General features: G+C 47.5%; 1 protein-coding gene and 1 long non-coding RNA gene across 6 annotated transcripts in view; one reads left to right on the top strand and one right to left on the bottom strand.

Annotated features, from left to right (window-relative positions):
- LOC142467501 (uncharacterized) overlaps nucleotides 1-18643 on the top strand; it is a 28815-nt gene extending 10172 nt beyond the window's left edge. The window contains exons 2-3 of the long non-coding RNA XR_012788408.1: nucleotides 1619-1707; nucleotides 18477-18643. This is a non-coding gene — a long non-coding RNA (uncharacterized LOC142467501). The remainder of the gene's footprint in view (nucleotides 1-1618; nucleotides 1708-18476) is intronic.
- The window catches only part of LOC142467499 (uncharacterized), a 28993-nt gene continuing 14537 nt past the window's right edge, over nucleotides 13185-27640 (bottom strand). For 3 of the 5 annotated variants that reach the window (XM_075573262.1, XM_075573263.1, XM_075573266.1), the window contains 13 exons: nucleotides 26063-26206; nucleotides 25449-25628; nucleotides 24546-24682; nucleotides 23897-24034; nucleotides 23356-23461; nucleotides 21756-21899; nucleotides 21093-21272; nucleotides 20670-20825; nucleotides 17690-17803; nucleotides 15343-15468; nucleotides 14462-14558; nucleotides 13663-13727; nucleotides 13186-13341 (listed from right to left, as the gene is read on the bottom strand). In XM_075573262.1, coding sequence (XP_075429377.1) covers nucleotides 13279-13341; nucleotides 13663-13727; nucleotides 14462-14558; nucleotides 15343-15468; nucleotides 17690-17803; nucleotides 20670-20825; nucleotides 21093-21272; nucleotides 21756-21899; nucleotides 23356-23461; nucleotides 23897-24034; nucleotides 24546-24682; nucleotides 25449-25628; nucleotides 26063-26206 — 1650 coding nt within the window. In that variant the 3' untranslated portion in view covers nucleotides 13186-13278. Of the gene's footprint in view, nucleotides 13342-13662; nucleotides 13728-14461; nucleotides 14559-15342; nucleotides 15469-17689; nucleotides 17804-20669; nucleotides 20826-21092; nucleotides 21273-21755; nucleotides 21900-23355; nucleotides 23462-23896; nucleotides 24035-24545; nucleotides 24683-25448; nucleotides 25629-26062; nucleotides 26207-27640 lie in introns of those variants that run through there. The other 2 variants (XM_075573264.1, XR_012788406.1) reach the window with 2 other exon arrangements.

Below are 27640 nucleotides of genomic sequence, written 5' to 3'. Positions count from 1 at the left end.
CCCGCTCCTGCGGCCAACCCGGTTCGGGGAGGCCGCGCCCCCTGTCACCGACTGTGCCGCCCAATTGGGCTGGCCCGCTTTATAACAACAAAAATATTACAATTAAGAGAGAGTACAAAAAGGTGCACCAGGAATCAGCAAAGAGAATAAATGGTATTGAAAACAAATACAGGTATACTACTATTCCTTAATTCATCACAATTTTATTTGTGCTATTCATTTTTTTTTATAACTTTCACTTACATTTTTGTGTTTTATTAATAATTTCAAATATTTTAATACATACTAAATAAAGGTAAAATATGAAGTATCTAATCATTACATTTAATATAACGGAGAGTGCAGCATACAGAGACCTTTTTCTATTGTAATAAATCTATTTTTATTATTAGAAATGAATTGTCTGTAGTAGAATGAGATTTGAGAAACTTTTGCACAAGTACACGAAACTGATATAAATATTGGACATTCGCCGCTCGCAAAATCATCATCAGCGTTCCCAAATATTCATCTGCATTACAAAAAGTGAGACGAAAAGGTGCGAGAGAGACTTGCTGGAATACGGCAAGATAATAAAACGTACATTCAATTAGAATTATGTATAAAAACGTTTCCAAGCATTTCTGTGTTACAATATAGGTATATTTATCAGGCATATATTATAGCTTTAGCGGCCGAGTTGGGCGATTTTTCTTTCCGTGGATTTGGACGTGACTCGGATCGGCGGGTTCCTTTGGTCTGTGGATTTCCGTGGACTAATATCAAAAAGGCCAATTCGTGGTTTTGGAATTTCATTTTTCTTGAGCAATCCGAAAATTCGTGGCCAGATTGTTAAAAATCCAGATGCGGATTAATCTGCAGGGGGTTAGGGCGCGGGATATCTTTCTCTCTCCACGGATGAATCCGTGTCTGGATTTTAAACACTCCCGGCACGGATTGTGGAATCCACGGATCAGATTCTTCAAAATCTGTTCGGATTATATCCAATGGGGGATTTAGCTGGATCCACATGGATTTTTTAGTGTCCAATCAACAGGCGGATGTTGGTGATTGGGGAGCGGTTTGGAATGGTTTATCCATCTCTATTAAGCAGCACTGCTCTCACATTAGGCTGTGTCCATAGAGGGGGGAGCAGTGCTGAGCCGCGCTGACGCTGAGGCTGCCTGCTGAAGCCTGTGCGATTTCATGGACTTGCAGGCAAGCCAGCGTGCGCGGAGACGGAGGCGGAGCAACAGGGTCAGCTGTGGTCGAAGCGTCGACGTGAACATCATGGCGCTGTTGTCAATGTCACGGCGCGAGGCGGGAAAACATATTTTGGGGGATATCAGTGTCCTAAGCTCCCAGTCTGCTTGTGGGGTGTGCTCCGGACCCTGCACCCAGTCAGTGTATAGGACTTTTGATATATATATGTATAATATACATACAGTAGTGTGTGTGTGTGTGTGTGTGTGTGTGTGTGTGTGTGTGTGTGTGTGTGTGTGTGTGTGTGTGTGTGTGTGTGTGTGTGTGTGTGTGTGTGTGTGTGTGTGTGTGTGTGTGTGTATATACATACAATAAAATGCAATGGATTGTAACATTCTGTACTAACTCTTGTATTATTTTTATGTATATTTTACAGATTTCTGTCGACTGGAGCATCCTTCCGTTCCTTGTCTTTTTCGTTCAACATGGGAAAAAGCACCGTTGCATCAATCGTACACGAAACATGTAACTTAATATACAATGCATTGCAAACAGAGCATATGCCATTTCCAACTGTTGACTTGCTTGAAAATGTTGCAAAGGAATTAAAGTTCAAATGGAATTGTCCTAATTGTGTGGGCTCTATAGATGGCAAACATATTAGAATAAAACACCCCACAAAATCAGGCTCAGTGTTTAATAACTACAAACATTTTCACTCCATTGTTATACAAGCTGTTGCTGACGCTAAATGTCGGTTTCTAGCAATCGATGTGGGAGCGTATGGCAAACAAAGTGATTGCAGGGTGTTTAGAGCATCATCACTCTATAAGTTAATAGAACAAAATAAATTGGTGCTTCCTGATGCGAAACCTTTGCTATCCAGTTCCAGAAAAAAATTACCTCATGTCCTACTAGCGGATAAGGCCTACCCATTGCTGAAATACCTCATGAAGCCGTATTGTAGGAAAGGATTAACAGACTGTCGAGGGCCAGACGGTGTGTAGAGTTCGCATTTGGTATAATGTCTGCGAAATGGCGAATACTATTGAAAGCGATAGAAACTTCTGTGCCAAATGCTAAACGTATTGTTAAATGTGTGGCTATACTACTGTACCACTAGTACTACTAATGCTAACAGTGGACACAGAGCATATTGTCCCTTCCCTTGCTACATATAAAAAACTTCACCAGGGTTTGAGGGCAAACCTCCATGATTGTTACTGGCAACCCTGCATACTTACCAGGATTACTGCCAGTATGAAGGAGATATGTACACCAATTTTAAACATGGCTATATTCTCCCCCTGGTGGAACCCAACGCCCCGGCTGGGATCTACATCTGCGGAACCTTCCTTCAGGTAGCACTGCAACACATAACAACATCACAATCTTTATTGTATTGTATTGTATGTCTTTATTTATATAGCGCCATTAATGTACATAGCGCTTCACAGTAGTAATACATGTGGTAATCAAATAAATAACAGATAATATAAATAACAGATCATGGGAATAAGTGCTTTAGACATAAAAGTAACATTAAGGATGAGGAGTCCCTGCCCCGAGGAGCTTATAGTCTAATTGGTAGGTAGGTAGAACGTACAGAGACAGTAGGAGGGAGTTCTGGTAAGTGCATCTGCAGGGGGCCAAGCTTTATGTATCATGTGTTCAGAATATCCACAGTGCTATTCATATGCTTCTTTAAGCAAGTGTGTCTTAAGGTGGGTCTTAAAGGTGGATAGAGAGGGTGCTAGTCGGGTACAGAGGTGTGGGGCAGTCAGTGAAAAAGGTTTAAGGCGGGAGAGGGCTTTAGATACAAAGAGGGTAGAAAGAAGACATCCTTGTGAAGAACGCAAGAGTCTGGATGGTGCATAACGAGAAATTAGGGCTGAGATGTAAGAAGGGGCAGAAGAGTGTAAAGCTTTAAAAGTGAGGAGAAGAATGGAGTGTGAGATGCGGGATAGGGAAAGGCTAGAGGCCGATGTGGTACACGACCCGCAGCTTCTCGCAGCTTCTCACTACCTCGGCCAATACCATCGGGTTGGGGTTTGGGCTCACCCGTCTCCTGGTTCCCAGGCTTCCGCAGGGCCTGCCATCTCTTGCTCTTTGCTGCTTCAGCCTATCGAGTACAGCACAGTGGTCACGAGGGCACGGCCATCTTCCATCCGGTTCCGCAGTGTCCGCCGAACGTGACATCATCGATCTTGCAGGACTCACCGCCGCCACCTTGGGTTGGGCTCCCCACCGGAACCTCTTCCTCCACAACGACATCCACCACCAGAAGTGAAGGTTCTTCCCTCCGTTCCGCTTGGGCCTGGGCTAGGCCTTCCTTCGCTGTCGCCACCACCGGCGCCTGTGGAGGGGAAGGGTGTGTCTCACCGCTCCGTCGGCTCGGGATGGTGTCTTCTCCGCCTTCCTCGCTGCAAGTCACCACGGCCGTGGGACTCCTCCGCTCCGGTTGCCTCCGCACAGGTGATCTCGGCACCTCAAGACTCAGCTCCACTGCTTGGAAGATAAGGCTTGGTTCTTTTACAGCACTGCGGTAGTGGTCCGCTGGTAGGTGCATCACCACCGATGTAGGGCTTGCTTGTTCTTCGTCCGAAGATGCAGACTCCGACTCAGGTAGTGGCACTCCCGCAGGGGACCGACAGCGAGGTTCCAGGTTCTCACTGCGGTTGCAGGCCCCTGTTCCTTTAGGCTCAGTCGCGATCATCAAGAGCGATCCCCAACCTCCAGGATCAGCTTCCTCTATCTTCACTTGGGGTGAGGCTTCAGCCGTCAGCTTGGCTGTCTCTCCGTCTGCCTCCGCGTTATACCCCGGCACAAAGGGCAGCACGGCCCACAGATAGTAGATGCCACATTGGGGACACCTGGCCGTGGTACTGGCTTCTCCACCCGGCAATCGGCACTTCATGCACAGGCATCGTATGGTCTCGGCATCACCTGCCTTCATCACCAGGAAGCCTCCTGGCAAGGAGTAGGGGTGGGCTGAAATGTCCATGTCTTTCTCTGTAGTACTGGTTACAGGGGCCACTTTGCACAGTGGTCTTGTCTGTTCACTAGCTCCTCGCAACTGAAGGGCAGGGGTCGTTCCTTTAACTCCTCCCTCAGCTAGCTCCGCTCTCATTTGGCAAAGGTAAAGACCCCTCCCCCTGGTAGATATTAGGGGAGGGTCCCACAGATTCACTGGGTGACCCAGCACTGGTTCTGAGCCTGTCACAGTCCAGGAGGGCGCGGCCACAGCTTTCACGTCATACCCCCCAGCAGGGTGGGGTTCTCCTTTTGGCGCCAATCCCGGCCAACTTTCTGTAATAGCAGCATTTGCAGAATTCTCTTCACTCGGCCCACGCGAACCACCATCTTGGTTTGCACGGTCATTCACAATAGCAACTGAGGTAGATCTTTGTATAGGGATCACCGTCTGGCAATCAGGTTCTTCCTCCACACCGCACATGACAACAATGTCCTCAACACTGTCCTCCAGGGTAGCACTCCGGGATCCTAGGCAGGACAAAAATGGCACGGCCACCGCCTTGGCGCCACTCCATAACATGCTGGCAAAAGTCCCTTCTGCAGCTCTCTCCTCTGTGGCATACACACCACGTGCGCTCGCTCCATCAGGCGCTGGCCGCCATCTTGGACTGTCCGCACCGCACGGAACTTCTCTTGCGGTCGCCATCTTTATTCTGTAATTTCTATTATCACACATGGTGCTCCTCTCTGCAGGGCAGCTGTCATTTCGATGCAATAAAGAATGCCGTGGTGCACCACCTACAAGTATCTAATGTACGTCTGACTCATGTTGCACTACCTCAGGCTAGGCTAACTCTCTCAGTGTATGCTGTGTCCACCTTCCTCCAGTATGTGCTCTGCGGTAAGTGTCCTGACTAGAGTACTCTGATTTCTCCCATGCAGTACTAAGGCGTCAACCTACTGTTGGCTATCACTAATGCAGATCCTCTCCAGAATTCCTGACCCGTGTTAACCAGGCTATCCCCCCAGGCATCCTACGACTAGCTGCCTCAAGGTGACTAGGACAGCTATAGCCCTGGCTCCAGATCCACTGTACTCCTCTCAGGATCCTAGGTCGCCCTAGACAAGTATATTACCATAGTCTGGCTACCCCTAGGCTCCGTCCCACATCCACGGCACTGACTGGCAGCATACACTCTCCCTGTTTCCTAGTATGCCTAGCAAAAGCCTGTCCTGTTGATACAGATCTCAGCAGCGCCTCCAATTGTAACAGTGTTTTCCCTGGGCCCTTCTGATCCTGACCCATGTGTAAGAAAATCCCCCACTTACATGGATGTGTATGTGTGGTGCACCTGCTGGCTTACAGGACTCCTGAGTCTCCCGCTTGGTTGGTATGGGGAATATCACCATGACAGGCATCTGAGGTAGTGTGCTTTGACTCCTACTCACATTCGATGCAGCGCCTCCACCCCATCAGGATCTCCCTGGCCGCAGGTGGATGTATCTGATGGGGAACTCCTTCTGGGTGCCTCCTCCTGCTGAATGATTCCACACTCACACAGAAGGGATCTTGTGAACCATAACATCTTTATTGGCATCTTTCTAGACAGACTGCCCCTCATAGTGGTCGTGCTTAGCCGCTTATCTTGTTGAGGTACCCCCCTTCAGAAGGTTCCTCCTTTCTCAATAAAGTTGGTTTACCTCTCCCATAAGGGAGATCACCATCTGTGCCAAGTCCCTGGACACAGTGTGAAGTCAGCTTGCACTTGACTCTGACAGCCTTGAACTGCTACAGACACTCCTTGTTAACACCACTAAAACGTAAACTGAACACTAATCATCATCCTCATCATCAACCTAACTTTTGGCAGTTCTGTGTCTTATATAGGCTCAGAAACAGACCCATCTCTGTGTCACTAACAGCGGACACAGAGCATGTTATCACTTCCCTTGCTACATATGACACTTCACCAGGGTTTGAGGGCAAACCTCCATGATTATTACTGGCAACCCTGCATACTTACCAGGATTACTGCCAGTATGAAGGAGATATGTACATCAATTTTACACATGGCTACACTACATAATGTGGTTATCGATTTGGAAGGCACAAATGATGCTGTAATGATTGATCGTACAGCTGTACTTCCTACTTCACTCCGCAGAAATAAAGAAATAAATAATTAACAGTGCATCTGGAAAAATTGCAAAATGCATTCGTGATTCATTCAGAGAATATTTCAATGCGAAGGGAGCTGTGCCATGGCAAAATGATATGTAAAACATTGTTCACCAAAGTATAAAACATGTAACGTTAATAAAGTTTATTTTTTTGTACATGGTTATTAATTGTAATAACACAATTATTGTTGTGTGCGCGAAGACGTGCATTGTTCACGTAAAATTTTTTACCTTTGGACCCATGTTGGGGACACAATTTGGTTATTGACGGTGTTCTTAGGACAAAAAATATCAATAAACACATTTGAAATGCAAAATGCATTCGGTCAGTGAGTCAGTGTGCGAGTGAGTGTCTTTCGCCCACTGAGTCAATCAGTGAGTCAGTGTGCCAGTGAGTGTCTTCCGCCCACTGTGAGTGACTCAGTGTGCGACTGAGTGTCTTTCGCCCACAGAGTCAGTCAGTGAGTCAGTGTGCGAGTGAGTGTCTTTTGCCCACTGAGTCAGTCAGTGAGTCAGTGTGCCAGTGAGTGTCTTTCACCCACTGAGTCAGTCAGTGTGCCAGTGAGTGTCTTTCGCCCACTGTGAGTGAGCCAGTGAGTCAGTGTGCTAGTGAATCAGTCAGTGAGTCTGGGTGCGTGTGAGAGAGTCATTAAATATGTGTGTTGGTCATAACCTTTTGTTTTTTTTAATGTTTTTTTTTAACATTAGTATAATAATATTCCATAAATGGTCAAGAAAAACACTCGAAAAAGTAAAATGAACAATATAAATATTTATTGAACATTGCAAAAATGCTATTTTTGTAACTTTAATTTTAACGGAACTTTTTATAATTGAACATGTAACATTGAACATTACTTAAGGCGTAGCACAACAAATATAGTTCTACTTATTCGATTCAAATTCGGCCACCGCATCAAATACAAGTTCTTGTATTTTTTGTCGCAGCCAAAGCTTTGACAATTTGTCCAATTGCATAACATAGGGGACAAAGCTCTTAAAAATTTCCAATTCTTCATTGGTCCTCTGCATCATTGCTTGCATCAGTCCAAATTTGTTTTCCTCTATTTGGACCATTTTTCTCTTCAAATCGGTGTTGGGCCGCTGTTTCTTGGCAGTAGGTTCCTGTGTTGATACAGAAGCAACAGGCTCTGTACACGGATCATTGTCCACGAAAGACAACTCCAGGAAGGGTTCTTCTTGGCTTCCGGGGTCTTCCAAGTTTGATACAGTTTGCGCCGGCAGCATTTGCTCTTTTAGAAAACTCATTAGCTCAAAATATGGCCAAGTCGATGTTCCTTCACCGCTGCTTGGTCCAGGGTCCCCTGAACGTGGTGGGTTCAACTTCTTCAGTTCCCGCCGGAACCCGTCACAAAGGTTTTTCCACTTCCCTTTTGCAATTGCTGCTACAAAAAAGAAATAAAAAAACATGCCATGAATTTTCATATATAATACATCTATTAAACATGCATTTGTTATACTATGAATACTATGGACAACAAGCACATGGGTACGCTGTAGGGAGGTGGGGGGGAAATACATAAGTACAGGCACATGGGTACGCTGTAGGGGGGGTGCAAATATACATGTATACGCTGTAGGAGGGGGGAATACATAAGTACAGGCACATGGGTACGCTGTAGGGGGGGTATGCAAATACACATGTATACGCTGTAGGGAGGGGAAATACATAAGTAAAGGCACATGGGTACGCTGTAGGGAGGTGGGGGGGGAATACATAAGTACAGGCACATGGGTACGCTGTAGGGGGGTATGCAAATACACATGTATACGCTGTAGGGAGGGGAAATACATAAGTACAGGCACATGGGTACGCTGTAGGGGGATGTAAATACACATGTATACAGTGTTGGGGGGGAATACATAAGTACAGGCACATAGGTATGCTGTAGGGGGGGTGCAAATACACATGTACAGTATATGCTGTAGGGGGGGTGGAAATACATAAGTACAGGCACATGGGTACTCTGTAGGGGGGGATGCTATTACACATGTGTAACCATGCTGTAAAATGGCTGCAGTCATCTCTCCTGCTGACAGTAAGGCCTGGTAAGTTATGGGCATGCCAGCAGTGATCATGGAGGTTTGCCCTCACCCCCTGGTGAGGTGCCCTATGTATGGATGGGAGTGGTCACATGCTCTGAATCCATGATTAGTGATGTCAGAGTTGTGTCAGCCCCCAGAGGATACATAAGGCACAGCACTGTTCAAAAGTTAATTGTTAGAGGAGTTCAGAAGCTGTTGGAAGGTTATGTAAGAGCTATGATACAAGGAGCAAGTCTGAGTGCAGGCTTGGGAGGAGACAGCTTATAAGACTGTGACCAGGGACCTGGCACAGGGACTATCTCCCTAAGGGGAGATAGGGAATCCACCAATTAAGGGAAGACATACCTTTCAAAGGGAAGTGCGGTGAACATGGGAGGCTAAGAATACCCACTGTGAGGGGCAGCTGGCCCACCGTACCAATTAAGATGCATCTGATCAAAGACACTCTCGTGTGCAAGTGTGAAGTCATTGTACAGAGAGAAGCACCACAGAGGAGTTCCTCACCAGGACCATCCACAAGCTCACGCTGGGATCCTGATGAGGTGGAGGCGCTGCACTGGATATACAGTAGGTAGGACTCAAGTACACTACCTCAGCTGCCTGTCTGGGTTGGCAAATCCCCACACACCATCATGCGGGAGTCTCAGGAGTCCTGTTGCCAACAGGTGCACCACCAGACATCACACTGTAATGGGGACTGGTTAGACCACAGGGGCCAATATGAGATTGGGTGGGTCAGGCCAAGTCAGAAAACCCATTACACATGTTTACGCAGTAGGGGGGGGAATGTGTTGATGCAGGCCAATAAAAACCAATAATCACACAAATTTAAATACTTACGTGATGTGTTCAGTAGCTGCGCGATCTCTTTCCAGAGCTTATCATGGACATTTCACGTGACGTCCTCAGCGTGGTCTGGAAACAGTTTTGTTGTCGGATAAAATTGCTGCCGCATCAGCATGCCTGCGGACACTCGCGGGAGCCCCCTCTAAAGACATCCTCATTGAGGATGCAGGGCTTCAGTGCGGAGCGTCCGCACGGCTCAGCGCGGCTTCCCCTGCTATGGATGCGGCCTTAGGGCTTCACGGAATAGTTTAGTGGTAAAAACTCTGCCTTTGCAGCAGGTGAAACTGGTTCAAAACCAGGAGTTATCTCTTTCTGTAACATCGCCAGTCACTTAGAAGGAGAGAGAGAGAGAGGAGGAAAGAATTGGGGACATCATAAGGTATTAAAGGGAAGTGATGGGGGGGAGAGAGAAAGGGATAGTGGGGTGAGAGAAGGGGTAGTTGGTGAGAGGAGAGGAGGGAGGAGGTTGGTTTCATAGAGTTTGTGGTGCAGCGACTCCATCTTTAGTAAGCCCCAGGAATGCCGGGTGGAATCCTTACCAGAGAGTTCCCACACAGGTATGAGAGATTCCAGTCTCACACAGCGTTCTCTTTCTTTAAAAGCAGCAGTCTTTATTCACAGCAGCAGCAGACAGGTACAGGATGCACAGTCCACTCTGACTGTTCTCCCTCAGGATGGTCTTTCCCTGCCACCACTCTGGATCAAGGGCATCCAGAGTGGGGCTAACTCTTCCCTCACCCCCTAAGCAGGGTGAGAGGTACTGGTCATCCTCCCTACACTATGGTTGGATCAGCTCTACTCATGAGCTGATCACTCTCCTCCTCCAACTGTAACTCACTATACACTGTCTCTCCTTCTCCCTAACTAACAGCAGACTAAATAGGAAGTGCACTGCTCTTTTATGATATCAGCAGGCACCTCTCTTGCTTTGACACAGGGTCAGGTGACCTACCTCCACCACTCAGGGCAAATGCTTGATGTGGGGGAAACCCATGATAACTCCTGGCAACATGCCCTTACCAGGGATTATACCAGGAGGATAGAAATATAGCCCCATTTCTTAACAGTGTTACACAAATAATATGCAGATGAGGCATTTTCATATCATCCCTTATTCATTAAACTCTGTTGAGGTAAAATCGAGGAAATAACATTATGTTATGTCTCCTCTCTTCACGCTGACGAAAGCCCTATTTCAGGGACCGATTTACAAAGTGGTACGTTATATACGTTAACACAACTAAAATGTAAAGTTAACGCATTGGTAACGGCACATGAATCTGAGGATTCGCTGTTCTGCTGCTCCTGACCTTTTAACCCTCTATCGCCCATTGGACTACCATGGCACTCGAGGACAACCTGGCGGTGGTACTAAAGTGCGGCGTGCAGGTTCTACGCAGTGCCCTTCGGTCTCTAGGCATGGGGCGCCCTTTTGCCCCTCCTATCTTGACGCGTGGCACACGGTCTCCCCGGTGGTCTGCGGTCTCCGCCACTCAGTCCCGCCCCCATCCTGGCATCACCACTATGCATCGCTGTTATGCCCCTCGCTCAGCCTCTACCTTCGTGGATCCCACCCCATGTCTTTGCCCCCGTCCTGATGGCGCGGTTGCGCTCTTCGCTCCGCCTCTTTCTTTGCCTCTTTCTCCGCGGGTCCCGCCTCTGGTCTCCGCCCTCGTGTTGGCGTGGGTGTTCTGGTGCGCGATGACGGCGCGCGATCGGGTCGCCTACGTGTTGCGTGGGTTGCGAGCAGTGCACACACACATTCAGACGCGGTAGCTATTGGCTGTATAATAGGACACACCTGCATGATATGGGAGCCTATCCCGTACCACACTCCTGCTTCCTGGTTGCCTCCCATTGGTGGGAGGTACAATATGTTCTCAGAGCTCCCAGTCATTGCTGAGCATAGCCTCTGTTTGTGTGATGCTGCACTCATCACCTAGTTCTTGTCTGCCTTAACCCTGCTGTCTGACCCTGCCTGCTTATTACTCTGTGATACTCTCCTGCACTGACCTTGGCTTTGGATGACTACTCTACCCTCTCCTGCACTGACCCTGGCTTTGGAACCACGATGACGCTGCTCTCTACTGCACTGACCCTGGCTTGGCTCCACGACTACTCTACGCTCTGCAACCCTGACCCTGGCTACGTACCCCAACGATCCGCTGCTCTATACTCCAAGATCCGGCAAGTACCTCATTTACGCTGTCTTCTGTTACCCTGATCCGGCCTGCATGACTATCCTACACTCAAGACGTGCCCTCGCGGTTGTGGTTGGCGTTCTATACAATTCCCTACCTCAGCCCCGCGGTCGCGCCTCGTTTGTGGTTAGCTGCGCGTTACGGAATCCTATGCTGATGAGCTAAATTATGACAGTTATTTTTGCATATAATTAGCTTGGTGGAGACCATACATTATCTCCGGTAACATAACGGTAACATAATGTCCATTCCCGGTTTAAGCCGACCCGTTAGTAATTTTCAGGTTATTCTCAAAGCTGTGACCATCTTTCTTCATGCGTTTGGTACAGAAACTAAATCTCTTCCTCTGCCCGTGTCCTCTGCTGCATCCCTTCACTCCCAGTCTTCTCCTGTCCACTCTCACACGTAATGCGATAATGACACATTTATTCAGGATAGCGACAGTATCTTCTCTTCCACCTGATGAAGGTTCCGAGGCAATCTGAAATGTTACGATTCTCCGATATTCCTCCAATAAATAAGCACTAAATGGCCCAGGGCGGATTTCCCACAAGACTGACGAGAATATAGCTTAGATCGGCAATATTTGAGGGAGGCAGTGTGCGTGCGTGTGCATGTGCATTGCCATGACAATGCAGCGTCACATTCCGCCAGGACCACAGCAAGGGAGTGAAGTTCTGGTGGATTTGCTAATATAAAGAGTGACAAGGGTAAAGAGTGTAAAGAGTGTAAAGGGTGTCCTCATTTGCATCTCATTACCGGTTGTGGCTGCTACAGGGAAAGCCCATAGCTAGGGACCCTTCTCCAGAAGCTGCTCATAGTCAATGTATAGCACCGGTGAGATGCCACGCGGTGATTGCGGCCTGTGGTCTGGGACCAGACAACCTTCATTATAAGAGACTCTTTATGGTGATACCATCCAGCGGGAGTTCACCACACGTGGAGGTGGACACCATCGCTGACGACGATAACATTGGATCAGACGGATCCCCTTTGTAAATATTCAGTACCTGGGTGCTGGATCCCCGGGCAGGTACCTCAACAAGTGCACCAACATTACACCGGATAACGCTATCTCCTACACTTTTGGGTGGGCCCTGACATTGGGGGAAAAGTACATCAGTTTATTGGTGACACACACCCTATATACTGTGGGGACACTCACTGGTGGTACTAGGTTGGGCATATTATACTGTGTGGTACAGGGTACTGTTTCTTGTGTGTTCAGTGAAGGTTGTTATTATATACCCGAGTGTGTGTATTACTGGTATTGTTCCTGTGAGGTGGTCTACTCCACCACGTTGGGATCCCTCACAGATGGAGGTGCTGCACCGAGACGAACGAGATATCACCCCAGGCTCCCAGTGGCGGAGGTTCAGGTCTCCTGGTAGCCAACAGGTAATAGAAGTACTGGTTATTCCTTCCCAGACACGGGGGAAAGGGGCTACAGAGATAATGGGGAAAGACAGGGTTGCAGACCAATCTGAGACATGCAAATATACCCACAAAGGGAATTTTTATTTGCTGTACACTTTAACCACTTTTTTTTGCCATTTGCACTTACTCCACTACACCACCTCCTCAATAAGACCCAATCACACCATCCCCTTTTCTTCTCTCATTGGTACAAACACACACTCGTCACGTTCTCCCCCTCCTCTCCCCCTTTATGTAGATGGTAAAATGAATATACGACTGATGCATTTAGATTATTTACATATTTATTGCCATTTTTTGTCCCTTTCCATCCCACTCCTTGTCCTTCAATGTCTCCCATCAGCCGACACTGGATCAGTCCCCGGCATGGCAACGGCAAGTAGACTCTTTACCAGCTTTTCTGCCTCACAGCGCATTCGTGGGCTGGAGCTATACATGCCGATGAATACAGCTGCAAAGAGAGGGTGAAACCATGAGTTAATCTGCCATATGCAAAGCTGCGCAAATCTAAGGGCTCAAAAGAGTCACATTTGGGATATTGAAAACGCCATGCAAACATTACATTCTAATAATACATACAGTATGTATGGGAAATTATAAATAAGTGGGAAGGGATAGATAATGATATTAAAGGTTTCTAATGGTTAATAATAAGGTCTTGGGGATTGTAAGAAAAAAAGCCAAAGACAAGGCAGCATTGTGAACATATCTGTACATTCATAGAATTGCAGAAGTCACAGGATTAGGCCTGCAATGTCCGCCTTTCACTTACCTCCCACATATCTTCCAAGTCTATCAGACTGTAATCATCCTCATAGCACACATGCATTATGTTATCTGTAGAGAGAGTTTCACAGACATGCTATGGTCCATGCTGATAGACCAGAGAGTTCCCATGTCTGCCAAATAACACTTTCACCCTTCCCTCAGCACCAGAGCTGCTTTCTTTATAGCAGGGGTTCTCAACTTCAGCCCTCAAGACCCCCCAACAGGTCAGGTGTTATGGATATTCCAGCTTCAGCACACGTGGCTCAATCAGTCCTTGCTGCACCACAGGTGGCTCAATCAGTGGCCCAGTCTTTGACTGTGATATCCATAAAAGCTGACTTGTTGAGGGGTTTTGAGGACTGAAGTTGAGATCCCCTGCTATACAGAGACATCCTATCCTTAAAGCTTTTCTTTTCACTCTACAATCCCCTCTAGCAGTGTGATCCATTCATGCTCTCTTACAGCTGCTAGTACCCAGTACCTTTCTCTGTAGGTTCCCCGGTATCGGTATCTCTATCTCTCTCTCTTATACTGTAACACATTTTTTTATCTGCTCTAATACCCACTATCAAACTCAGAGCTCAATTTTCAGCATCCCAAACTCATTATTAGACCATTTGAGCTGCATCATTGTAAAACTCATTACAATAGCTGTTCTAGTATTGCTCTCACTCATGCCCCAATAACTCCCTTACACCACCAATCAATACCTCCACCCTCTTCCTGTGGTCTAATAGCTTTCTGTCCTCCCCTCCTTGCTCCCCCACAGTTCCCCCCTCTCATACTGTATAATGGTTTCTCACCGATCAGGTTGACAGCTTGGGTTTGGAAGGGTTCTTTACCCAGATGGGAGGTCGCCTCTCGCAGAAGCTGGGAGATCAAGTGCGGGCGTTCTGTTATCTGAAAACACATCCAAAAAACACCTTCATTTATTCTGGATATCCACATGGACATAGATGATAATGTGCTGGCTGCTAATATATCCAATGCCATGCGAGTGGCAATTAATAAATCCTAATCTGACTCTAGTTTATATTGTACCACACTATCATATCATTTTATGGCAGCTGTTTCCCTTAAGAACAATAATATGTAAGTGCCCAACTTCCCCAACCGTCTGCTCTTCTTCTCTTACATAATATATCTGTCCTTGCTCAGTAGAACCTGTGACTACAACCATGTCTGCTCCATCCAGTCAGAGAGAATGATGTGCTTTTGTCCCATCAAGCTAAACCCCTTGTATATTCCAGGCCCATCTCTCCAGAGAAGAGCCCCTTGTGACTGTGGCCCTACTCTCTCACTCAGCCTACTGCCTCCAATCAGATTTCTTGCATGTTCTTCAGCTTCCATTCACACTCTGCCGTCCCATGAGTAGATCCTGTGTATGACCCTGACTGTTATTTACAGCAACACTCTGCCTTTCCAGCGCAGGTTTCTTGTCAGATTCTAACTACCCTCTTATGAGCAGCATCTCTTGTACGATCCTGAGCCATCGCATGCATCCACCAATGAGGCATAATCCTTGTATATTCCTATCCCTCCTCACACATTCTGCGTCCTGTGGCAGATCCTTTTACATTCCCCTGTCTCCCTCTGCTCAGTGATACCTCAATAAAGAGCTCTTCCACTTAACCCCATGTTGACCACCTCCCCATGCAACCACATGTCCCTGATGCTTATTTACCAGGGATCCAGTGATATCTATCAGGTATCCTTGATTCATTCTCACAAGGTTTGTCACTGAAACCTCCGATAGTATGTCAGATAGTACGGCAGAAAAAGGAAAAAGGCAGCGCAGTGCTGTTGGTACCTGAAAATCCCAACCAAAAACAGTCATACTATAGTTAGATAATGAGCGCAATACCAATGTGTGTGTACAGAAATAATAAGACTTAATGTCAACGTGGAACCGAAGGATTAATCTGGTGGGGTCCCATTCAGAAGCATGGACCCCCTCCCCCTAGCTGTGTGCTGTGAGTGCTGTGTGCTATGAGAGTGTGCTGTGAGTGCTGTGTGCTGTGAGTGTGCTGTGAGAGTGTGCTGTGAGTGCTGTGTGCTGTGAGAGTGTGCTGTGAGTGCTGTGTGCTGTGTGTGCTGTGTGCGCTGTGTGCTGTGTGTTGTGAGAGTGTGCTGTGAGAGTGTGCAGTGAGAGTGTGTGCAGTGTGCAGTGTGTGCAGTGAGTGTGTGTGCAGTGAGTGTGTGTGCAGTGAGTGTGTGTGCAGTGAGAGTGTGTGCAGTGAGAGTGTGTGCAGTGAGAGTGTGTGCAGTGAGAGTGTGTGCAGTGAGAGAGTCACTGCATGAGAGTGCATGCAGTGAGAGTGCGTGCAGTGAGAGTGTGTGTAGTGAGAGTGTGTGCAGTGTGCAGTGAGAGTGTGTGCAGTGTGCAGTGAGTGCTGGGAGTATGTGCAGTGTGGTGTGTGCAGTGTGCAGTGAGAGTGTGTGAAGTGTGCAGAGTGTGCAGTGAGTGTGTGTGCAGTGAGTGTGTGCAGTGAGAGTGCGTGCAGTGAGAGTGCGTGCAGTGAGAGTGCGTGCAGTGAGAGTGTGCAGTGAGAGTGTGTGCAGTGTGCAGTGTGCAGTGAGAGTGTGTGCAGTGTGCAGTGTGCAGTGAGAGTGTCTGTAGTGTGCAGTGAGAGTGTGTGCAGTGAGAGTGTGTGCAGTGAGAGTGTGTGCTGGGAGTGTGTGCAGTGTGCTGTGAGCAGTGTGCAGTAAGAGTGTGTGCAGTGTGCAGTGAGTGTGTGCAGTGAGAGTGTGTGCAGTGTGCTGTGAGCAGTGTGCTGTGAGCAGTGAGCAGTGTGCAGTGAGCAGTGAGAGTGTGTGCAGTTAGAGTGAAAACAGTGAAAACCGCGTTATGACCGATTTCGCGTTATAACGGGTCACGCTATAACGGGGTTCATCTGTATATATATATATATAATCCCATAAATCATAGATATTTAGCGCAGACATACAATATATATATGTATATATATATTTATATAGTTAAGTCTTAGACAGGTCTGCAATCCTGCCTTTCACCATTATCACCCAGCACACAGTGCTTCCACAGCAGCAAGGGATTCTGGGAAAGGACATGCAAATGAGCACACAGTGCCACCTTTTGCTTCAAAACCATATGACATGGTCCCCTGTAAGGTAATGCTTGCTCCATATCACAGCTTTTGAGCACAGCCTGGGTTAAGGTGCATAGCCAGTAAACTCACCTCCAGACAGCCGTTTCAAACTCAATGGGTCTCATCAGTGTGAGGTTGGTTATACTGGTTATACATATATATATATATATATATATATATATATATATATATATATATATATATATATATATGTAGAGGTATCGGTACCGTGTTAGCCGAGCTTAATAATCAAAAACAAATACTCAATACCGTTCTGTGGCTAATGAAATGCTTTTATTTGTGCGAGCTTTCGAGAGACACTGATCTCATCTTCGGCGATGTTACAAATTAAAGTAAAACCTCTTGCTTTATCCATTGTAACATCGCTCGAAGAAGAGATCAGTGTGCCTCGAAAGCGCGCACAAATAAAAGCCTTTCGTTAGCCACAGACGGTATTGAATATTTGTTTTTGAGATATATATATATCTCAAAGTGACCTTCCTCAGGGCTGTGCTCTCCGCAGACCGAAACGTTGGCTGAGGTGCCTGTATTTTTCTTCAATACAAACTACCATTTGAAAATCATTCCTGGTGTGCTGTCTCCTATTTGCTGGACTCCAATATGGTAATACCACTATATATAGATAGATAGATAGATAGATAGATAGATAGATAGATAGATAGATAGATAGATAGATAGATAGATATTTAGCACAGACATACATTATAGTGGATCTCATTATAACAGTTAGTTTTCACTTTTGAGTGCACAATTTATTACTACCTGATACACACACACACACACACACACACACACACACACACACACACACACACACACACACACACACACACACACACACAGTGTATCCGTTATCCTCCCATATCTGTAGATCTTCCCTTATTTCAGCGGCTCACTTACCCTGGCCGGATAGGTTTCCTGCTGACAGAGGTCATTTCCCTCACTCTCCATCACCATCCTGGTTTTGTCACACCCCACAAAGGGAAGGCAGCTGTGCAGCGTTGATGCAGCTGTCTGAAAAATACAACCAAACACTAGTCATGTTCCTGTCACATCCGCTCATCACCTCAAAGACACAGAATCTAAACATTAACATGTGCAGAACATTACTATGCCTGAACTGTGCCCTGCCTACCAGTGGTGTAATGACTCCCTTCGGAACGCCCCCCCACCCCTGAGCTAGGGCCCCCAGGATGTGCCCAGTCATCTCAGGCGGTAGCTATCGCACTGCTGCCTACCTTGCTGCCCTTCAAACAATAGTCCTGTTCTCTCTATTGATCATATGAGTTGGTTAGAAAATATTTGGGCAATGATCTTATTTTGAGACCCCATTCTCTTTGAAAGAAAAACTTTACACTAGGTACAGTATAAGCAGAAAAGTATTAGGAATACACAAGTTTCATTACAGTATATGGCAGCATGTAATATCACCAGTTACTGTATTAAACATGGGTCTACATCTTTAGAATTGAGGGGGTGGGATGTATGTCATTCTTTGGTCTGTGGAACCCCCATAATAGAGACTGAGTATGACCTGGTGTGTTACATTCCTGCACAGAAAGGGTTCATGTTCAGTATGAGGCCAGACCATATGGGACAACAGAAAGGTTAGCACGATAGAATGGAAGTAAATCTCCAGCGAAACAAAATGTATCTCTTAACTGCCCTTCCCTGATGCCAATTACAGGATTTAGGTACTAGCTGGAGACACTGACTACAAAGAAAAGAAGTTATGCCAAAGGAACGATGAAGACTGCAAGCTCTCAGGAGAAGACCACTCATTACCTTCTGTATTTGATTTAGCGGATGTTTGTCCGTATTTGGTACATCATTCTGGCTATAAAATATGCATATCTCTGTACCCCATTGTACTGCGTGCAGAATATGTTGGCTTTTTACAAATGTAACGGGTATTCACCCCCACCCAATCGCAGATATAGTGTGAGTGCGGAGAACCTACTGTTACCAGGTGTGGTGCTTTACCTGTTAGGCTCCCAGGAGAGCTGAGCTTCCGCCACGGGGAACCTGCGGTATGTATATATGAGTAACCCTGTACTCGGTGCAGCGCCTCCACCTGCGATGGCTCCCACCAGAGGGGGAGTGGTTCCTCGCAGGACAATATATATATCACTCAGCAAACAGTGGTAAAACAGATCTGGTTTTACTGCATAGCATGTACTTATCATAAATCAACAGATCAACAGGTGTTCCTCTCTAGAGGAGACACTAACTAATGCGTCTCACAGGATGCTCCCACCTACACCGGGTGATCCCACCCCGTGTCCAAGAACCCCACGCAATATGTTCCGCACCCTTTGAGGGAGAGATATGGGTGACTGCGCAGTCACTAGTCCCATAAACACATAGAATTGTTGGTGCACTTGTTGATAAGAGTTACCTGCCGAGCACTCAAGTGCTCGGGCCTGCAAAGGAGCTTCGCAAAGGATCCGATGACGGGTGAACACAGGAACTACCATCCGGGGCGATCCCACCCGGATGGCCTCGGCAGCAACGACAATGATCGGCGCCCAACCCTCTGGACGGACGCACAGCATCTGCGGAGTCCCTAACTAACACTAATAGTGAAGGTGATGTTCGCTGCTACTATAGGCCATCCCGACAGCACAGCAACCTTAAGTGACTTCAGGGGAAACTCATAGGGGCCTACAGGGTAGCCTGTCCTATGCAGGTGGGTCACCGACCCTCCAGCAACCACACTACCTCTCTCGTACCACCCGGGTCCCCTCTGACTAACTTCTACCTAATACTCAACACCTGCAGCAACGCACTGCAACCTGCTTGGTGCCTGCAGTGAACATGCTGCACACACACACGATGCCCTCTTGTCAGCACTCACAGCACTGACAGCCGTGACACTGACAAGACACACACACACACGAACCTAAGGGCAGGGTCCCTAACCTGGGGCCGTCCCTTATTAATTACCCCCTAACCAAGTGGGGAGTTGGGGCCTGTCTGGGACCTGGGGAACCTTACCTGGTGCAGGAGCCACTTGCTCCCTACACCCTTCCTTCCCCTTCTAGCTCCCAGCTCCAACTGAACTAGCGTGGGCTCAGCGCACGAAATGTATCTAAAAACCTCTCTGCAGGGAGATCCTAAGCACTATTGGCTCCCTGGCCTCACGTGGGGTGCTCAGAGGCTCATGGGACTCGTAGTCCCTGCGTTGAGCCTTCCCTGGTAGGCTAGGGTTTCGCGGGCTCTCCTCGTGCTCTCCTTGCGCATGCGCAACTCGTCCTGGCTCCTGTGAGCCTTCTGCACATGCGCGATCACTGCACATGCGCGAGTACTTGCAATGGCGGCCCCCGCTAGCCGGGTGCGCCGCCGGGGCTCCAGGGATGCCGAGCGCTCCCTGCACTGGCCCCCACCATTGCAAGCAGCAGACGGGCCCGTCGCTGACTCCGGCGGGACCCGCGACCGCTCGGCTGACTAGAGAGGGGGTCTCTTGGAGCCAGAGGACACCGGGGCTACACAAATAAACGATTATAATTATAATAATGTAGGGTTAATGCTTTTTACAAGAATATACAGTATACTGAGGCTTAGAGAGGGATTCTTTGTAAAGGCCAGAGTGCTTTTCACACGGACGCATAGCTGAACTATTAACCCTAGCTTTGTGCGGTGAGGAAATAAAACACAATCTCCTTTGGGAAACGTCTTCATATCATATCCCTTCTTTCACTGTGCATCTCAATAGCTGGGGAACCCAATCTCTAAGTGAGGGGATGAAACATTGGTGATGGTTGAACACATGTAGACAGATTTGATGTGCCATACATCCCTTCAGCCTTTGTCACCCCTTGGTGGAAGGCTAAACACTTGCTGAAACATATGTCTCTTCTGTGTATGTCTCTGTCCTCACCTCTACAATGGTTATGTCCTTGTCTTGAAGCTGGTACAGTAAATATAAAAGACTTTTCTCCACAATATTGGAAAATGCTCCTCTTTTGTTTACTTTTGTAGACCGAGCCAACTCCCCCAGCAACTGCACGGCCTGGCATCGCATAGTGGGGTCTTCCTTTGGGCAGAAAGCAGAGAAGTGTCACTCAGCTGAGACCTCACATGTCTGTCAATTGCTGTGTGCCCTTCACTAGTGAAGAGCAAACAATCCCCTACCCCAAATAGCTAAGGATCAGTGGCCACCTCATACTGACTCATCTGCACAAATCCCAGTTCTCCTATGGACACTGACAGTTTTCTGTCTCTGTTGGAGAATCGTTACTAATGTAGTATTGCAGGGATCATGTTAAGGAAAGGGTGTTGATTTGGGATTGGGATTACTTACATAATCTATATAGGTTTGGCATTGAACCAGAGCATCATGGTATAGGGTCCCCATGCCTTTCTTTTTCAGCAGTAGGGCCATTTTCCCGGCTGTTTTCATCGCTTCCAGGACAATGTCCGGGTCCATGTTATGCAGCCCGGCTTTGATGATGGCCTGCATTTCCTTCTTATACTTTTTTACCTTCACAGAGAAGAGGCACATTGATACCTGAGCTTTCAGAGCTGGGAGGGACAGCGATACAGTGCTCTGAAGCACTAACAAAGATGGATCAGCAGCAAACCGAAGAACGTATAGCAATATAAATTCCAGGATACTATTAATAACTGGTGTCTCTAAGTCACTATGTAATGGGAGTGAAAGGAAACAATAGGTGGACCATAAAACCCATCTTTTCCTGTCACTGTGTCACTGTGATGGGAGATAAAGATGCAATGGACAATATATCCCTTTGTGCTTGTGTCACCTTGTAGTGAGAAGAAAAGATAGATGGACTGTAGATTCCTTTACCCTCTGTCTTACCAAAGAGGGTGATTATATGGACCATTGGTTCTTCTGTCATTGTGCCTGTCACCCTGCAGTCAGAGGGAACGACTCATGAGCCATAGGTACCTTCTAAATGAGTCTGTTACTATGCTGAGATGGGTGGTAGAGCAGATGTCTCACCTTATCAGGTATGTGGCTGCACACATTCCAAAGGGCTCTTATCCTGAGTATTTCTACGTCTTTTCCTGTTGGTTTCGCTCGTAGCATCATTTGGATAATTAGCTTTTGCTGGGACTTTTCCAGGAGCTCTGGATAACACAGGAGCTAAACAAAGAGCATGTTTTATATGTACAGAGAATTCAGTGGAAATCAGTAATGTTAATATGGGATATTGACACAGAAAAGTGCATGTTGAATCAGCTCGTTATTAATACATTATACAGTCGGTTCTCAAACATTTTTGAGCCGAGGCACCTCTGAAGAATTTTTTAAACTTTGGGGCACCCCTGCTCTTCAGACATCACTTATCCAGTCCTCACTTACACACATATGCACACACCCCATGCGCATACAGTAGCCATCACACTCTCCTCCCCACACAAAACCCTTTCTACTTCCCTCTTTCTTCCCACCTTCCAACACACCTGAAACATTGGTCTAGGACATTTGGCCGCAAAAGTTTTACCACGACCAAATCACAGCCGTCACTTAGCTGTTACTAATGTCGCCACAGAGCTGGGCTGAGAGGCAGATCTCAGCCTCTGTGCCAGCCTGAGAGAGGCGGATCGCAGCCTCTCTGCCAGCCTGAGAGAGGCGGATCGCAACCTCTGCGCCGGGCTGAGAGAGGAGAGGTTGATCGTAGCCTCTGTGCCGGGCTGGGAGAGGTGGATTGCAGCCTCTGTGCCGGGCTGAGAGGAGAGGCAGATGGCAGCCTCTGTGCCCGGGCTGAGAGATAAGAGGTGGATCGCAGCCTCTGTGCCATGCTGAGAGAGGAGAGGCGGATCGCATGCCTCTGAGCAGGGCTGAGAGAGGTGGATTGCAGCCTCTGTGCCTGGGCTAAGAGAAGAGAGGCGGATCGCAGCCTCTGTGCCATGCTGAGAGAGGAGAGGCGGATCACATGCCTCTGTGCAGGGCTGAGAGAGGTGGATTGCAGCCTCTGTGCCTGGGCTAAGAGAAGAGAGGCGGATCGCAGCCTCTGCGCCGGGCTGAGAGAGGTGGATTGCAGTCTCTGTGCGGGCTGAGAGAGGAGAGGCGGATGGCAGCCTCTGTGTTTCAGCTAAGAGATGAGAGGCGGATCTCAGCCTGTGTGTGGGGTCGAGAGGGAAGAGGCGGATTGCAGCCTCTGTGCTGTGCTGAGAGAGGAGAGGCGGATCGCAGCCTCTGTGCCGTGATGAGTGAGGAGAGGCGGATTGCAGTCTCTGTTCCCGGGATGAGAGAGAGAGGCAGATCGCAGCCTCTATGCAGGGTCAAGAGAGGAGAGGCGGATCACAGCCTCTATGCCAGGCTGAGAGGGGAGAGTTGGATCACAGCCTCTGTGCCTGGCTGAGAGAGAAGAGGCAGATCGCAGCCTCTACATCTCCAGGCAGTGCGAGATGTGCAAATAACAGAGTTATTCCCCTGGGGCCGTGGTACCCATGGCAGAGGGTCGCGGCACACCAGATTTCCCTTGCACTCTGGGTGAGAATCCCTTCACTATTTACAGTATCAATATTGAATACATTCCAATGGGTGCGTACTAATATGTCATATACAGTAACAGAGATGCTTTTTTTAAACTCACCTCTGTATAAAATGCCAGGACAGTGGATGACGGTGGGTGATATGGGGGAGGCAGGAGACCCATGATGAATCGGCTCATATGGTACGGCTTCGTCTTGGCAATAACTCTAAAATAAAAAGTTTTAATGGGTAAAGTGTGGAGAATACTGCAGAGAAATGATATCATTATTGTGCTGGAATAAAGATTCAGACACTTCCTTCTTATACACTTAATATGCGGCAAAACTTTCTTCTCCATGTTTTGGTCCATTGAAATTAGTGGAGGAAAGATCTTCTCTAGCAAGAAGAAAACTGCTACTGAACATATTGAATATTGAATATTGAACTGTAGTCATTGGTAACTTGGTAACCTTCCATATGACTCAAACATCTACCTCTTCCTTCTTCGCTGTGACTTCAGTTCCATGGCTGATATCTCCTTCCTATCTCTTGCGATAGGAAACTGTGAGAGCCACCTCTAAAACTTGCTTATGCTTGGATAAGTAGCAATACTGACACTTTAGTCTCCCTCCCATGATGTTAGCAGGAGGACAAAGTCTTACCTTGCCACCCGTATCACAGCATCATGATGGGTTTCTGCCTTTTGGAGATCGCCCCACATATTGCTGTTCTCCAAAATAAGGGCATCCTGCTCTGCCAGTCCCTGCATGAGCAATTTTTTTAATGCACTGGCTGATGTTCTGCCCAGGGAGAAACACATGAGCAATAATGAGAAACCAATTCTGTTGCATATAGGACATACTGTAGCATGTTTACTAAGTGGTGCTCTGCCATAAGGCACCTTACAGCGCTGGAAGACAACGTAGGGTCCTTTTAAGTGAATGGTGTCTTCTAACATCCAAAGGTATCTGATGGAATAGCACCGCTTAGTAAATATGAACCTCTGTCTTTGGCATTGTAAGATATGAAGTCTTCTTCAATCAAATGGACCACAAATCGCAGAACATCTACAGTATCTTTAGGAGTGAATTGTCCCAAACATTTTGAATGTGTTTATATGCATGTGCTGACTAGAAAGGGTGTATACTTTGTTCTTTCTTGATACCCAAGTACAGTACATTCTGGATTAAAGTTTTTCCCCACAAAGTTCTCATGCAGTGAGGAATGGGTATAACACTGACTGATTACTGGAATCTATATTCAAAGCAATTTGCTGCCAGGCCCTAACATGCCATTCTTATTAGCTCTTACCTTATTGCCGATGCTTCATCTTTCTGGATGTTTCTGGCAATCTGATGGAGCAACATACAGGCTATTTTAGGGAAGATGTCGCTGGTAATTTGATCTTTGGTCATCGCTTCCAGAATGATCCCTCTGGATGATTTTACCTGTGGGGGATGACACAAAGATCTTCAAGGGTGCAATTGCATGGCGGTGACTGTATGATACAACTCATGTATACAAAAGGCAGAGCATTGTCCATATAGCTCTCCGCACACACCAAAGAGAGAAGTGATGCCCTGTGGAGATCCAAACACAGGGATGTGTTGGATAAGGTCTGTGCATGATGTCGGATTCAAACCCCTAACCTTCCAGCATCTTAATCCCTTCGCTGCCAAAAAGGATTGTAGAGCCCATCTTGCCGTTTAAGGGGTTTGTTTACTTCCAACTGCATAACTGGTGTAAACCCTGGTTAAAAACTACATATTTATCCAGGAAATAATCCCTTTGCTTTCATTAGGCCCTGTCCTTGTCTTGAAGCTGGTACAGTAAATATAAAAGGCTTTTCTCCATGATATTGGAAAATGCTCCTCTTTTGTTTAGTTTTGTAGACCGTGCCAACTCCTTCAGCAACTGCACGGCCTGGCATCGCATAGTGGGGTCTTCCTTTGGGCAGAAAGCAGAGAAGTGTCACTCAGCTGAGACCTCACATGTCTGTCACTTGCTGTGTGCCCTTCAGTAGCAAAGAGCTAACAATTCCCTGCCCCAAATAGCTAAGGATCAGTGGCCACCTCATACTGACTCATCTGCACAAATCCCAGTTCTCCTATGGACACTGACAGTTTTCTGTCTCTGTTGGAGAATCGTTACTAATGTAGCATTGCAGGGATCATGTTAAGGAAAGGGTGTTGATTTGGGATTGGGATTACTTACATAATTTTTAAAGGCTTCGATCTGAACCAGGGCATCATGGTATAGGGTCCCCATGTCTTTCTTTTCCAGCAGAATGGCCATTTGCCCGGCTGTTTTCATCGCTTCCAGGACAATGTCCGTGTCCATGTTATGCAGCCCGGCTTTGATGATGGCCTGCATTTCCTTCTTATACTTTTTTACCTTCGCAGAGAAGAGGCACATTGATAACTGAGCTTTCAGAGCTGGGAGGGACAGCGATACAGTGCTCTGAAGCACTAAAAAAGATGGATCAGCAGCAAACTGATGCAACGTGTAGCAGTATAAATTCCTGGATACTATTTATAACGGTTGTCTTTATGTCACTATGTAAAGGGAGTGAAAGGAAACAATAGGTGGACCATGCAATAGACAATATATCCCTTTGTGCTTGGGTCACCTTGTGTTCAGAAGAATAGATAGATGGACTGTAGATCCTTTACCCTCTGTCTCAACAAAGAGGGTGATTATATGGAACATTAGTTCTTCTGTCATTGTGCCTGTCACCCTGCAGTCAGAGGGAACGACTCATGAGCCATAGGTACCTTCTAAATGAGTCTGTTACTATGCTGAGATGGGTGGTAGAGCAGATGTCTCACCTTATCAGGTATGTGGCTGCACACATTCCAAAGGGCTCTTATCCTGAGTATTTCTACGTCTTTTCCTGTTGGTTTCGCTCGCAGCATCATTTGGATAATTAGCTTTTGCTGGGACTTTTCCAGGAGCTCTGGATAACACAGGAGCTAAACAAAGAGCATGTTTTATATGTACAGAGAATTCAGTGGAAATCAGTAATGTTAATATGGGATATTGACACAGAAGAGTGCATGTTGAATCAGCTCGTTATTAATACATTATACAGCCGGTTCTCAAACATTTTTGAGCAGAGGCACCCCTGAAGAATTTTTAAAACTTTGGGGCACCCCTGCTCTTCAGACATCACTTATCCAGTCCTCACTTACACACATATGCACACACCCCATGCGCATACAGTAGCCATCACACTCTCCTCTCCACACAAAACCCTTTCTACTTCCCTCTTTCTACCCACCTTCCAACACACCTGAAACATTGGTCTAGGACATTTGGCCGCAACCGTTTTACCACGACCAAATCAAAGCCGCCACTTAGCTGCTACTCATGTCGCCACAGAGCTGGGCTGAGAGGCAGATCTCGGCCTCTGTGCCAACCTGAGAGAGATGGATCGCAGCCTCTGTGCCGGGCTGAGAGAGGAGAGGTGGATCGCAGCCTGTGTGCCGGGCTGAGAGAGGAGAGGTGGATCGCAGCCTGTGTGCCGGGTTGAGAGAGGAGAGGTGGATTGCAGCCTGTGTGCCGGGCTGAGAGAGGATAGTTGGACCGCAGCCTATGTGCCCGGGCTGAGAGACGAGAGGCGGATCGCAGCCTCTGCGCCGGGCTGAGAGAGGTGGATTGCAGCCTCTGTGCCGGGCTGAGAGAGGCGAAGTGGATCACAGCCTGTGTGCCGGGCTGAGAGGAGAGGCGGATTGCAGCCTCTGTGCCATGATGAGAGAGGAGAGGCGGATTGCAGCCTCTGTGCCAGATTGAGAGAGGAGAGGCGGATCACAGCCTCTATGCCAGGCTGAGAGGGGAGAGTTGGATCACAGCCTCTGTGCCTGGCTGAGAGAGGAGAGGCAGATCGCAGCCTCTACATCTCCAGGCTGTGCGAGATGTGCAAATAACAAAGTTATTCCCCTGGGGCCGTTGTCGAGAGGGAAGAGGCGGATTGCAGCCTCTGTGCTGTGCTGAGAGAGGAGAGGCGGATCGCAGCCTCTGTGCCGTGATGAGTGAGGAGAGGCGGATTGCAGTCTCTGTTCCCGGGATGAGAGAGAGAGGCAGATCGCAGCCTCTATGCAGGGTCAAGAGAGGAGAGGCGGATCACAGCCTCTATGCCAGGCTGAGAGGGGAGAGTTGGATCACAGCCTCTGTGCCTGGCTGAGAGAGAAGAGGCAGATCGCAGCCTCTACATCTCCAGGCAGTGCGAGATGTGCAAATAACAGAGTTATTCCCCTGGGGCCGTGGTACCCATGGCAGAGGGTCGCGGCACACCAGATTTCCCTTGCACTCTGGGTGAGAATCCCTTCACTATTTACAGTATCAATATTGAATACATTCCAATGGGTGCGTACTAATATGTCATATACAGTAACAGAGATGCTTTT

The sequence above is a fragment of the Ascaphus truei genome, chromosome 16 (assembly GCF_040206685.1).
Source record: "Ascaphus truei isolate aAscTru1 chromosome 16, aAscTru1.hap1, whole genome shotgun sequence".
Taxonomy (NCBI): Eukaryota; Metazoa; Chordata; class Amphibia; order Anura; family Ascaphidae; genus Ascaphus; species Ascaphus truei.
This window is presented reverse-complemented; position numbering and strand designations above follow the sequence as displayed.